This window comes from Haliotis rubra, unplaced genomic scaffold, assembly GCF_003918875.1.
Source record: "Haliotis rubra isolate DU_JTF1 unplaced genomic scaffold, ASM391887v1 Scf1, whole genome shotgun sequence".
Taxonomy (NCBI): domain Eukaryota; kingdom Metazoa; phylum Mollusca; class Gastropoda; order Lepetellida; family Haliotidae; genus Haliotis; species Haliotis rubra.
Window position 1 is genome coordinate 1,876,374 of NW_025764891.1, and position 15,918 is coordinate 1,892,291.

General features: G+C 38.0%; 1 protein-coding gene across 1 annotated transcript in view; it reads left to right on the forward strand.

Moving 5' to 3' along the window:
- Nucleotides 1-15,918, forward strand: part of LOC124286914 (amyloid beta precursor protein binding family B member 2-like) — a 130,891-nt gene that overhangs the window by 250 nt on the left and 114,723 nt on the right. The window contains 1 exon segment of the mRNA XM_046723402.1: nt 10,521-10,642. Within this exon segment, the coding sequence (XP_046579358.1) occupies nt 10,521-10,642 (122 nt within the window).

Below are 15,918 nucleotides of genomic sequence, written 5' to 3' on the forward strand. Positions count from 1 at the left end.
CTGTTATCCACGATTTGACAGTTCTTTTACAAACAAATACCGGTTACCATTCCAAATTAATACGGTTCACGGATTCACAAGACATCAATTTAAGTTTATTTTCTGTTCCTTTCGAAAATGACCATTAATTCTGGTGGAATATGGTGCCAAACTTACCCATGGGACTCTTGAAAGAATGACGTTTCAAAGAATTATGATAATGATGCCACTGCCGGTTAAATTAATTTGTAACGTTTTTCGCCATAGTTTTCTTTTCAAAGGTCTTCCGTCTGTATATCTGAACTAAGGCTATTGTTTATGTTCCAATACATATGGCCACCAGCTTTATCTTATTCTGTAAATGCGATTTACTTGACAGCAGTACGTTTATTGTGGTGACCTACAAATGAACAGTCTCCATTGCATGCAAGCATGGTATTCCATTCTGTCGTATTGATTATTTTCACCTGGATGCTGTATGTGATTACTGGAATGTTGACGATATCACCCAGAATTGTGTCAATAGCTTTTGCTAACAATGGGACGTTAACACTTGACAATATATAAATGGGTAAATCATATATTCAGTTTGATCAGCTGTTGATATTGCTTTGTTGACAGGCAGATAGAATGTGCAATTGCTTGTTTTATGTCTTGCATCAGATACGCTTCATGCTTCTAAAGTTTCACCTTTGAGAAATAAGTCACGGAAATAACCAGTCCATTAACAGAATATATTCAACTATTTTCTGCTTTGCTAGAACATACAGACACAGACAACAGAGGATTACTTGATGCATTGCAAATATTTATTACAGTTTTTTAATGCTTCCATAATTTTGTGTTTATGGTCATATTTTTATGATCTATGGACTTAAAAATACAGCAACTGAAATAAAGGTCAACAGTTGGCAAAACTCATAAAATGTTAAGAATGAACCATTTTGTTTTACAAGTAGAAGGCATTATGTGCACATGAATAAAGTAGCTACAATACAAAATAGATATCAGAGAACAATGTAGACATCATATATTTAGGTAGCAAAGGAAATACACCATATGAAACAAAGAACAACGTGTAGCCATGAATGCAGTGCACACAAAAGAACACCTTGCCTGAATGACCGCCTCTGTAGTAAGGAATACTAGATGGCACTGCAGTTTGTACAACATTTTGGGTTTGATCTGCACATTCTACTGCCAATTATGCCTATAATGTGTAACACAATGTTGATATTAACAAAACATATATTTATGACACATTACTTGAGCACCCACTGTAACATCATATCTCTTAGGCCTGCAACAAATACACAAAGAGGCAAATATGAAATGCTTCACAAATGTATAGTAAAGAATACAAATATTTTATGAATATGTATCAAGGTAATAAAATACCAAACATGTAATTTAATTGCATCGGTTGAAACATTAAAAAGATTTCTGTAAAGCCCAAAAAACAATTGCAAACAATGCTGCTTAGAGCCTAATAACAGTGCTGTAAGGGGCCTTGGCAAAATGACACAAGTTATGCTACTGTATGGCTTGGATATAACCCATTCTGTGTATCTCACGTAGATATACAACAAACTAGTTCCAAGTAAAACACTCTCTTAAGGTATTCGTAAAAATCAGATTCTAATGACCTCGAATAATGAACTGAATTCATTAGGTATACTGTTCGATTCACTGCACACGCAAGTAAATCATAACAGTTCTAATGTCTGTGCTGCTATTACACTTTCTATACATTTAGTCGTTATAGCTAGGGGAGCCAGCTTCAAAATATTTGAAAACAGCTGTTTAAACATTGTGAAACTTTGTTTGGAGACAACAAACAACATAGCTATGGTCTTGTACCCATTAGTACCGAGCGCCAGGCAGGGACCAACAAGTACCATATCTTAATGTCTTTTGGTATGTCATGGCCGGGGATCGACCCCGCAACCTTCCACTCTTTGGGCAGACGCTCTAACCACTATACCACGGAGACGGTCATGTTGAAAGGATGCACCGATCATGATATACTGGTTTTGTGACAATCCTGTACGTACTGACCTGGTGCCAGGGAGTGGTTGGTTGTTGTTGAATGCCACACTCAGCAATATTACAGCTATATGGTCGGCGGTCTGTAAATAATTAAGTCTGGACCAGACAATCCAGTAATCAACAGCATGAGCATCGATCTATGCAATTAGGATACAATGACATGTGTCAACCAAGTCAGCGAGCTTGACCACCCAATCCTTACAACAAGCATGGGCTACTGAAGATCAATTCTAACCAGGATCTTCACGGGTCTGGGTCAAGTTAATGCTTTAAATCAAGCCTTGCAACCTGTTTCACCATAGATGTTACGAACAATGCTATTGTATTTTTTCCCATTCTTTTTGTCAGATAAATATTGTGTATTTTCTGAATTGTGTGTTTGGAATCAGGCGTGGAAATAACCAATTGCCTGACGCCCGAGACCAGTGTTTTTTTCTGTAGGGCAAGAAATTTGTATATCACACTGTACCGGTGTCCAGTTGACTTTCCAATATTAATTATAAAAAATCAACAAGAAAACGGCCGGTATAGTGGAAAAATTATTAGGGCAAGTGATTTTACATGTGCCACTGTACCGGAGTACACTAGCATTTTTAAAGTTATTTCCTCCCCTAGGAATATTAGATGCTGTGAAGTTTCATCTTAAGCAATGAGTGATGTCTGTTTCTTCTGTAATCAGGTAATAACTGAACTCACCTGGTTGACAGAATGTGGAAAACACAACTACATGTTCTTATACATATTGATCAAGTTTATGTTTAATTAATATTCAAATGATAATGTCTAACGCTTTTTCCAAAAAAGGGATTTTCTTGTTTGAATTGAAACCGAATGATCATGATGATATAGTGAAGAAGACCCAGCATGGACTGTGTGAACATCAAATTCGATTTCATATCAGAACAGAAATATCATATAAATCAAATTTGTTTCAATTTATCATTCCAGTATCCATTCTCGTCCAGTGGGACTCGCAGTAGATATTATTTGCATCCATTGTCTTGTGCATTGGACATGGAATTTTGTGCCTGGCAAAACCCTGGTTTGTAATACTTTCCCCTATCAGGCGTTGTTGTCGATAGCTACAGCAAGGTAAAAGCTGAACCAGATGCTGTCTTTGTTCTGTTTAATCATATTCTGCCTAAACAGCCATGGTGAATAATAGGGTGTGCTTTCCATAAACTGACGTCATGAACATAAATCTATGCAACTCTAATACGATGCCGTTCATCAACCAAGTCAGCAATCCTGACCACTAGTCCTCTAACAATTCACTTGGGTATTTTGTGTGTATCCCTTCATAAATTCATTATTTGTGGTCACTAGAAACAAATATTTATGAATATTTTTAAGAGGGTGGTTTTACTTGGAGCTAGTTTGTTGTTTACCTAAGTGAGATTCACAAAATGGAATATATCCAAACCACACAGTATAACTTGTGTTATTTCGCCAAGGCCCCTTGCGGCACTGTTATCAGGCTATAAGCAGCATTGTTCTCTTAGTATTGTTTTTGTTGCTTTATAGAAAATATCATTTTAATGTTCATGTAAGTAATTACAAGAGATGTTTGTTATTTTCCTTCCTGGTCATTAGACCTAAAGTATTCATGAATAGATATTTGTATATGTACTATATATTCGTAAAACAAATCTTGTTTGCGTCGTAGTGTTTTCGTCTCAGCCTGGCCAGCTGATCATATAGATCCCTCAGCACAGTTTGCTGAATACCACTTGAACAGGCAAAAACAGCAGTATAAAATTCCTGTTTCCAGGTATAGACTGACTTATCCCATGCTGATCGTGGCACAGAAGTAGGTTTTATATCACTTCAATTTCAAGGATGATGACTGAATATCTTCCAAAATGTCGAAAGGTGTTTTTCATTTGTTAATCATACAGAAGAATTTCCTATCAAAAAGTGTTAAAATGAAGAAATTGTGAAAAAGGACATGTCCCAACCACCACCATCATCATCACCATCATCATCATCATCATCTTGAACCTAAGGGCTTAGGGCTTATGATTGAAGGGTCTTTAAGTGACCTGTCACAAATATTACACACTGTTTACTATGATAATGATGAATTTATATCAATAACAACTTTATGTGTGGATAACAAACAGGAATGCCTGACAGTGGTACAAGAATCTATCAAAATGTCACACTCACGAAACAGAAGTTATTATCCATTCTACAAAGCCACTCAAAGTAGATTGTTATTTAAAACTTAGAAGTCATGCAAACATGGTATCTCAGTTCCCAAACATTGTGTTCCAGTCAATACCTTGACAGGGTATAATGACACTGTTATGTCGAGGTATCTCTTGTGAACAAAGCAGTGTGTGTACAAGCATTACATCATCAGATAGCTTCAACAAAGACCTCCCACAATGTAGGTCACATGTATGCAACATTGATAAGTATCTTCCATAGAGGAGTAAGTGGCTTTGTCTATTGGATCCTCTTATAGACTTAGCTCTTGTACCTTTTGTCAGGGTCATTACACTGTTCACTGACTTTCAAAGACGTTCTACAAAGGTCGACATAGGAAGGCTCCAAAGCCAAACTAGAGAGGGTAGACTGTTGATCACCTGGTTCAAACATTTTAGTGTTTCACGTGTATTCTGCTGTGTCAGGCGTACAGAGGAGCAAGTCAATACATCGATCTAGCTGAACTGACGGAATTTGGAAGATTGTGTTGTGTTTTTTGTTCAAGGAATTTTTGAGGTTTGTGCAATATAATTTTAGAGTCTTGATTAAGATGTCTTTGAGGGGCATTTTTAGAAGTTGTAAAGATTAAGGAAAGGTAAGACTTCCACCTGTATCCCCTCTAAATTTTAACAATGAGGAGGTAATATGGATTTGACTAGAAGCCATAAAATCAGTTTAAAAATGACATTGTGCAGACAGACATTCAATTATGAGGATTAGGTTTAGCGTTAGCTAATATGTACCATCTAAGTATTAGTGTTGGGAATTGGTTAAAATCTTATAATTGATGATTGGTTCATTACCACGGATCAATCATCGAAAATAATTGGTTAGAATCATTTTATGAAATTTGTTAATGCACAAAAAAATAAGGAGAAAAACATGTAGTAGTTAGTGTGGGGGCAAAATTTCACATCTTTAAAGGATGACTAGTATGTTAGGAACATAAATTTCTTAATTTCTTGGTGTCTTTTAAGATAAATTCACTCATGACTTGGAACTAGCTTGTAGTGCTTATGAAATGTAAGAGACAAAACCAACCTTGTGAAAAATATTGTTGATGAAAACAAGTGTTCCAGAATTGTTTGTGTTCGATTATGAGAAAACATGATCGATTGCTTGGTCGATTAGTCACTGTGACCAATCTTCGATTATTTCAATTAATCAGATCACCACTACAAAGTATATGTTATACACCATGCACTGTTAAAACACAAACGAGCTTGTACCACTCACCCATGAGTGTATAACTGTTTTTACGTGTACTACGGGTCTCTGGCCTACAGTTCAGAAATAAAGAAGGTGGTTAGGGTAAGGATAAGGTTTAGGGGGATACAAGCAGAAGTCTTTCCCACCGATATCAAGCAAGTTATCTTGATTAAGATGTTCCGTCTTGAGCCTACATGGGTGTTGATATGTTGTACATGTATTAGGAATTTTAGTGGTTTAACAGGGATAGACATGGTCACTTGGTCATAAGTCTGAGGCTAGTAACAGTCTATAGGGACTTATTTTTTATTCAAATTCTAGTTATTTTGCATAACCACTTGTCCGAAATGATGTGCAAATTGAGCTAAATATGGTGTCACCCCCTGTTTAACCATGTTGACAAATATGAGCCACTCTGTGTCATTTCGCAGTCACATTATTGTTTCCATGGTAGCCACTACTAAACCAACCAAAATTAGATAAACATGATAAATTACTGATTTAGCATGTTTGTGTCATCTTCTATAAAATATATGAAAAACAGTCCAAATTCACTATAACACCTTATTTGAAAAGTAGAGGAAAATGACTTGATGGGCAGTTATTCTGGGACCAGCAACAGACATTTGGGGAAACAAAATATGTATGTCAGATTACATATATATTTGCTACTTGCTGGCTTTACCATGTTTACTGGCATCAATTTCAAGTCTTCTGTTTTGGGTTTTTTTTGTTTTGTTTTAACTTCCTAATTCTACTGTTCTTTTCTTTCATTGAGCATGTACTAGCACAGATGCAGTAACCTTATTTCTATGTTGTTCCTTATAGATGATTTCAATATTGACTTTTGGCTTTGCCGAGCTACTCTCTCCTAATCATGCTAATAGATTCCTGGTTCAAAACACATCGCACTAACAATCCTCCATAATAATCTGCAAAATTGCATCCAAAATCACTTCTTGAAACACTTTGCTTCAAATATGTGCGCTTACATTTTGCATCACGCAGCTTTCAATGTACATATTGGGTTGTAATCATCAGGAGTGTGCAGACTTTTTGGCAACAATCGCTGAGGGCAATGGCAGATACAAAAATCTTATCCAGTCTTCTTTCCAAGTTGATAAGTCAGTATATTGTTGCACAATCTATAATGGAACTACTCATATTTGAAGGCAAGCCTTTTGGAAGTGAATTATGTTGCATGATTTGATGTGAGATCTTCAGTGATCATAAAGCATGCACTTTGCCGAAGAATATAAAATGCGATACATATTTGGATTGAGAATCTATCGGGAATAAACTAGAACGGTCTGTAGCTATGGTAACAACAAGTCAATATGAAAGTCATTCACAGTGAACCAACAGGGCGGTGGGGTAGCCTAGTGGTTAAAGTGTTCGCTCGTCGCACTGATAGCCCAGTTTCTACCACATGGGTACAATGTGAAGCCCATTTCTGGTGGGATATTGCTGGAATATTGCTAAAAGAGGCGTAAAACCTCACTCACTCACAGTGAACCAGGGTTATAGTTACTGCTGCTAGTACCACTAGTTCAAAATTACAATCCTGGAAATTAGCGCTTCTACCATAGGAATCTAGAGACCCCTACGTTTTCTTGTTTAAACACCAGTCAATGCAAGAACTGTCAACATCACTTGATTTTCATCCTTATTTTCCAAACTCTTACGAGCAAACAGATATTTATTGTACAGTTCTGAAATAATGTTCCCCTTTGCTGTGAAACACAGTTCCTGGGCCTGTTATTGTTATGGATACTTTTATCATTTCTGTCACATTGGTTGTTTTAATTATCAAACCTCAAAGTTGGTTAGATACTATGATAGTATGGTGTAGGTTATTAGTATTTTTGTATTGCTTAGCATTTGTAGCCTAGTGGTTAAAGTGTTAGCTCGTCACACCGAAGACCCGGGTTCGATTCCCCACATGGGTACAATATGTGAGGCCCATTCCAAAAACTAAACTGACTCAATTGTTGCTTAGCATTTGATTTTTATGACTAGACGGTTGATGAAATGAATTAGCCATTAATATTCATGGTCAATATTCAGTACTGAGCTACGTCCCGACAAGCTTGACAATGCATTGCAAGAGCTGTTGACATCTCTCGATTTTCATCCTTATTACCAAACACTGACCAGTAAAGAACTATTTGTCCAGAAAGGTTTGAAATCCAGATGGTATGTTATAATAAAAATATATGGTATATTGTATATGTGTACTATTATATCCTTCTGTGCTGTGATACACATTTCCTGGCCTGTGTTGTGACGGGACAAAGGATGTGCGTGAGGCTGCAGAGTGTTATCAGAGATATGCATCTCTCCTCATGCACTACTGGCTGCCTGGCATCAGCTACAGCTGGTGGAGAGGACTCTCAGTGCACAGGAATGTCACACACACCTTGACAGAACAATCGTTATGGTGTGTTTGAGGTTTCACAGTCCTTTTGTTGTTTGGGTGTGTACTGGTATATCAAGCTATGATTGCATATGTTTGTTCTTCCATCAACCATGTCAATCAAAATTCGCTTCAGACAAGTATTCTCAGCTTAAGTAGTTCTAAGTCTATAAAAATGTCATATCTGCTGAAGATGATTACAAGAGCCTCGTTCTGGCTACCAGACTCGCAAGCTTTTGCCACAGATTGTAACAGTTCAAATTTGTGGTTTTTGAACGGCTTTAGAAGTCACAAGTGATACAAATAAAAGGTGAGGATTTATGGATGTCAACATATTTTTTATGAGGAATATGATGTTTCGGAGTATATTCTTACTCCTTCATCAGTTGAATGAACAACTAGGAAGCAGATAGCCCTATAGGTATATGTGAAGCAACAACAGTGATAACATGACAATGGTAGGCACTTAACAAATGAAGCCAGTAATTAATCGGTACTAATGTAGTACACCCATGAAGATCCAGGTTAGATCTGGTCTTCAGTAACCCATGCTTGTCGTAAGAGGCGACTAACGGGATCGGGTAGTCAGGCTCGCTGACTTGGTTGACACATGTCATCGTATCCCAATTGCGTAGATCGATGCTCATGCTGTTGATCACTAGTCTGGTCCAGACTTGATTATTTACAGACCGCCACCATATAGCTGGAATATTGCTGACTGCGGCGTTGAACAACAAACAAACCAACCAACCAATTGGTAATGACAATGAACAAATAGAAGCAAGGAATTAATCCCGACTTAAAAATTATATATGCTCATGGTACTGAGTTGGAACAACAACCAGTAGTTTAGTATTGAGTATATTGAATGTAATAATGAGTAACAAATGAAATGCAGTCAAATGTGGTAACTGCCTTGAGTTGATTTGCAAGGATATATATAGCTGGAATATTGCTGAGTGCGGTAAAATTCAACTCACTCACTCACTCACTCACTCACTCCCTTTGATTTGAAAAGTGACATGGAGGAATATGGGTGACTGATGTTGTTTGTGACACTTTTATCATTTCCGTCACATGGGCTATTATGATTGTCAAACCTTAAAGATACTATCACAAGTATGAAAGTGTTACCCGAAGTGTGTCATATGCTGCATTTGACCACTTTCTAAAAGGCCTTGTGTATTCATATTAAGAGTAATCAACTTTTATTAGCTTGCTTGTATCACATTAGGATCCTGGTAAGAACAGTCCCCAGTAAGTAATACTAACTAGAGCTTAGAAGTGACTCAGTACATGGGATGGTGAAGCTTGATGACTTAGTTTTCAGCAGGATACCCTAGTGGTTCACGTGTCCGCTTGTCACGTTGAAGTCCCGGGTTCAGTTCCTCATGGGTACAATGTGTGAAGCCCATTTCTGGTGTCCCCTGCCGTGATATTGCTGGAATATTGCTAAACGCGGCATAAAACCTTATTCACTCATTCGCTAGTTGTCAGCATGTCAACGTGACTGAAGCTGAAGCTGATATTAGCAATCACTGGTCCAAACTAATTTACTTATTTAGAAGCTGAAGTGCTCCAGTCTAAATATCGCTGTTAACAGGGACTTAGTTACGACTGACTGACTGACTGACTGAGTTTGGTTTTATGCCGCTTTTAGTAATATTCCATCAATATCACGTCAGGGGACACCAGAAATGGGCTTCACTCATTGTACCCATGTGGGGAATCGAACCTGGGTCTTCGGCGTGACGAGCCAACGCTTTAACCACTAGACTACCCCACCGCCCCTAGTTAGAAGGAAGCTACAGTTGTACAAGCTTGCTTGCTTTGCTATCTCAGTGCAGTTACAACTTCTCAACGCCTTCTCCCCATGCACCCCACCTCCCTCACCATCCCAACTACAGAAAGTTAGGCTCCACCCTGGATAACCAACGTACAAGCGAACAAACTGTCTGTCATCTTGCCCTGTTGCACTGGCATTTCTCATTCTCTTACATTACCCTAGCCATCTCTACATGGTAGTTGGACTGTTTCCTATGTCTTCCATATGGGCCGAAGGAGGGATTCTTTTATCATCTGGAGTTAATGCTACATCAGCTGCCCTTCACCCCTTAGTGTTATACAGCATTTCCTATGACACTTGTACACAAGAACAAAGAAACCGTATTTATTCATGTACAGCCATTATCTCATTTCTGATTAGCTGCCTCTGGGAACATCAAAGGAGACCGGGATATTTTCTGTGTTCTTCAGACAAATAATCTGCTGGGGATGAGACTGAACATATGATCAACCTTGTCAGATTTATGGTGGGGGCACTTGGGGTAGCCTTGATGAAGGATTTATTGACTTTTAATCAAAGTTATCTCCCTTTGGTTAGTGGTATTAACAAAAGCTCATCACTTCTTCAGAGGCAGTGGGGAGGTGTTATGTTCTGAAGTTTTGGAAAAGGAAACTATTGTATGTTTGTTTATGAAAAATTGTCATGCTTTTTCATAAAATCAGTCTTGATGTGAAAAATAGGAAATAATTATCATTTATTGTTGTATTTTGTACATGAAGCATGTACCTGTCAACAAAGTAAGGATTTTGTCTGTATGTGTTGATAGATGTGTCTGGTGTGCATATCTAATTGTGTCTTCCGTATGAACAGGCTGAAGATCGCCTACTGCGGACGTGTTGAGACATCTGATGGACGTGTAGGAGACGACGACACCCTGCAACCATGGCGGAGACACCAACCTCACCAACCTCGCCAACCTCCCCCCTCAGAAGGTAGGCTCCACCATTATACAACAGTGGTTTTCCCTTCCCTGTTCATCTTCTTCAGTGTTCGACATTTACTTATTGTAATTTATGAAAAAAATAAGTTTTTTAGCTTGTTATAGGAAGACAGCCCAATCTTTTATACAAAATCAGCATTAATAAAGAGGAAATCATGATATGCTGAGCTGTGTTAATGAGTATATATATCACTCTTAATCATTAAGGATCCATCTTAATCATTAGTGTCACACATTATCAAAATACATAATACTTATCATACAAGCCTGTACCTTGGTGATATCAGCGACCTCCTCATAGCCGTATCACTTGGAGGGACGGTGGGGTGGCCTAGTGGTCAAAGCGTTCGCTCGTTACTCCGAAGACCCAGGTTCGATCCCTACATGGGTACAATGTGTGAAGCCCAAACAGCACAAATGTAATATTGGGACTCAGCTTTCGCATGCATGAGGTAGATGTATCTTAACGCCCCTTTAAAATATGCAATATGAATATGTAATTTTGCTGTCATAGAATTTTCTAAAATTGAGGGAAGTCAAAATAATATACTCGAATCTTGCACCTTTGACTAAGAATCTGTCACTGGTATTTGTCACAGTATGTTTCATGGTGACTAACTCAGTGATGTCATAATTCACCTGTTATGTGTATTGATAGAATTCTCCATAAAATCAAACCACAACATTGTAAGGAGTCAAGAGTTGTCTCCCCTCCACCTCTATTGATCTCAGTGTTGCTGGTGCAGTGTGTGATCCGAACACTGTTTCACAGGAGTGTATTTTCATCAGTGTTTCATAACAGCTTTCATTATTTGTGTTTAATGATTAATCATGCTGCCTTTAGTAATGCTCACACCTGCTGCTTGTAGAGAGATGACTTTCAGGTAGACATATTAATGAGAGCAGTGATATTAGGTTTGCTGTTCACATTACATGTTTGTGTGGCTTATCACCACTCTTTGATGCAGTTTTATGAATAACTGAGCTGTTTTTAATCATAGAATATCAGGAAAACTATTTTTTCTTTCAGACAGAAATGTAATAACTGAGAGTGATTAATGAAAAACTTTTCAGGCGAATAGATTATTATTGGTTTGGATTCTGTCATTAAGAGTGAGTTTAGTTACACCACTTTTAGCAATATTCCAGCAATAACACCAGAAATAGGCTTGAACCTGGGTCTTAGGCGTGTCAAGCTAATGCTTTAACCACAAGGCTCCTTCACCGCCCCATTGTCATTAAGATGGTCTATAGCCAATTTTTATATTGTATTGTCCAAATAGTGCTATTAGTTTTAACTTCCCACACTAGTTTTAGTTATCCCCCGCCGCGCGTTTAGTGCGAAGTGGGGGATATAGTATTAGGCTCCGTCCGTACGTACGAATTCAAATATCTTAAGAACCGTTCACTAGATTCTTTTCATATTTGGTACCTAGGTTCATCACACTATAAGAAAGGCCTAAGTCAAGTTTGGTGACCTTGACCTTCATTTCAAGGTCACAAGGGGACTTTAACGTTTTACCTGCATGTTAAGCTATCTCAAGAACCGTTCACTGGATTTTCTTCATATTCAACACCAAGCTTTATCTAGGGAAGGCGCAGGGCCCAGTCGATTTTGGTGACCTTCACCTAATTTTTTAAGGTCATGGCAATACTTGAAGATTTCAGCATGTAAACCTGCATGTTAAGCTATCTCAAGAACCGTTCACTGGATTTTCTTCATATTTAACACCAAACTTTATCTAGGGAAGGTGCAGGGCCCAGTCAATTTTGGTGACCTTCACTTAATTTTCAAGGTCACAGAGACACTTTGAAGATTTCAGCATATTAATCTACATGTTATGCTGGTCAGCGAGATACCTCAAGAACCATTTACTGGAGTTTCTTCATATTTAACCCCAAGCTTCATCCAGGGAAGGCGCAGGGCCCAGTCCATTTTGGTGACCGTCACTTAGATTTCAAGGTCACAGAGACACTTTGAAGATTTCAGCATGTTAAATTGCATGTTAAGATAGTCAGCAAGATACCACAAAAAATATTCAGTGGATTTTCTTCATATTTGACACCAAGCTTCATCTAGGGAAGGCCCCGGGCCCAGTCAATTTTGGTGACCTCCACATAATTTTTAGGGTCACGAGGACACTTTGAAGATTTCAGCATGTTAACCTGATGTCAGCAAGATATTTTAAGAACGGTTCACTGGATTTTCTTCATAGACTTTCAAGACCTCCCTTGAATGTTTTTCAATAAGCAATTTCTTTAGTACTAGTTTTGCATATTTCATACACTATGACATTCATGTCAAGGTCAAAGTCAGTCTTGAAAATATGTGTGTGTTTGAACAACTAAAGAGCAAGATATCAAGAGAGGTTGACATTTAACTTCATCTTAAACTTTCATTACTTTATAAGTTTGAGTTGATAATTTGCGGCGGGGGATTATGTCACCTTAGTGACAATGCTTGTTGTAATTGTGATATCCTAGTTGTTTTACTGTCCTTTGAAGACAGGTTTTTATAATATACACATATTATATTTCAGTGTCAAATATGTTCTCGTCACGATATGGCTGAAATATTGCCAATGTGACGTTAAATATTAACTCACTCACTCACTCATTAGGATGGAAATGAAACATGGTAAATGGTACGTGTAGGCGGGATACAAGCACAGTGTGCCAGTTTTGAATCCTGATTGCAGTTTAAACACTCATGCACGTCGTCATATGAGCGAAATAGTCTTAAGTGCGACGTTAAACCACATTTCACCTTACTCATATGACAACAGCAATATGAGAGAATCAGGTGATCCTATACTTCCTTTATATTTAACATTTTACAAATCCAAAATATTTAGGTGCCAATGAAACAGCATATAATGAGTATTATTTTAGAATGTCCAAATATCTGTCAATATATGATACTTCAGGGTATATTTATATACAATATGTGCTGTAAAAGAATATTCTTCATGTCACATTTCCCAATGTAATCCCTGTTCTATACAATCCCTATGGAACCTATCCTTTGGTTTTCAGTACTTAAACTGTATGCCATTCTGGAGAAGGTTATGCTGCTTTTTTGACATCGGAACATACATAATAAAGATGGATTGAGTTGGGGAATGGGCCTATTTCAAGCCCGGAAACTGTTTGAATGTGTTTTATATGGAGTTGAATAGTTTTCTCATAGTGACATCCTTTTTGCCAGCAGCACATTTGTGACTTAGCTTTTTGAATCCCCAATCATCGCTGGTCTTTGCCGCTATGAACTCAATTTCATTCTTATTACGTTTCTTGCCACTGGTGACAAAGAAAATGAAATAAAAAAGGTAGTTTGACAATGTCATCTATGCTGCAGATTGAAACAGACAACTAGGAATAACTCCATTATCCTCCCCCATTTTTTGCTGTGCCCCTTTCTGTCCCGTTTGTTTCACCATCCTTTCAGTTGTCATGGAAACCGAATCAGTTGCTCAAATTGAATCTGCGATGAATGTAACCACAGCAACTTTGTCTTGGAGGATCTTCTACTTCCATGTAGACAAACTTCAAATAGGAAATGGAACCGCAGTGATCAAATTATTGGAAATTGACCGACGATTGACGTTGCTAAAGCGAACGCGTTGGACACTTTCAGGGTCTTGATAAGTCGCCTCTATTAATGACTCATACTATTGATCAGATAGAAGTGGAAGTGTTGCCATTCAAGGGAGCGTGTTTATTAGTGCAGGGCGATACCAAGTAGTGAGTCGGGTACGATGCCACACTTTGAACGTCTTATTGAGCTAGAGGTGACCTTAGTGTAAATGTTTGTCCTGATGATACGCGCTGCCATGAATGCCCGATAATGGGAGGCGTTTTAGGGTCTTCATTATCTTTTATTCGCTGACAATGGTTCATAATAGTTTCATTTTATCTTCGTCCAGTCATTATCCCCGTGATAGTCTTGTTAGGGGGAACGTCGATGTGCGAGGTATATTGTCCACTGGTTTCCCCACTTCGGTATTGATGTCTATTTATCTTCTTCCTCCTTACAAGCTTTCATCAAATAGGGCTCCATCTTGTGAAGACTGGCGCTGAAAATAACTTTATGTGCAGACAAAATTAAAATCAGTTGGTTTGTTTCTTGCGTCGATGGTTTCGAGACGGATGATCCCTATAAAACTGGGTTTCAAGATTTAAATGTAGATCCTCGAAAGATGCTTCAACTTTCACTACAGTTTATATTATGATGAAGCTGAAAACTAAGGAAACTATCTTTATTCAACGAAGCTTGTATTAGCATGAAAACAAATATCAGTCGCCTTCAGCTAGTAAACGCCGACCTTCATTATGTTTTATTTGCCTGGCTGTATCCCTACAGCCTGAATAAGATGTTTGCAGTGTTCCAAGTGAGTTAAATTTTTGAAAAAATATTTTTTTAAATTAGGAACAAGTTCTGTTTTACTTAAACAGTTGTCAAATCATTTGTATTTTTAATATTTCTCAGTGTTAGACATTTTGAGGTCCTATTAAGTTTGGCATTAGGATTAGTTTCAAAGGTCCCATGAAATGGATCTGTCAGATATAATATATGTTATATGTTTGGGATTACGTTTATATTTGGGATGTTTGGGGCTGTGGGGTAGCCTAGTGGTTAAAGCGTTGGCTCGTCATGCCATAGACCCGGGTTCGAATCCCCACATCGGTACAATGTGTGAAGCCCATTTCTGGTGTCCCCTGCCGTGATGTTGCTGGAATATTGCTAAAAGCGGCGTAAAACCAAACTCAGTCAGTCAGTTTGGGATGTTTAAACTATTCACATTATTCAGTTATTTAAGTATGACAGACCTCTTCACAATCAGCCTTATATTCTAAAACTGTATTACTGGGGTATATGTACCAGTTTAGTTGAGTATTTGCAAGTACTAATTAAGTAATAAGTAAGTATAAATTACATAGAGAATGAAAGCACAAAAGTAGAACTAGTTGTACATGAATCTGTCTGTCACTTTGAATGTTCAACATTAAGCTTGAAGGTCAATGTGTCCTGCCATAATCCTGATATAAGGACATTTCTAGAAGTGTTATACATCCGGTTCTTTGTTAATCATGTTCACATTCCAACAAGACTATTACATCATGGAGGCTGAGGGGTAGCCTAGTGGTTAAAGCGTTCACTCATCACGCCAAAGACCCAGGTTCGATTCCCCATATTTGTACTATGTGCGAAGCCCATTTCTGGTGTTTCCTGCCAAGAAGTGGAAGTGGAAGTTAGGCATGTGATCC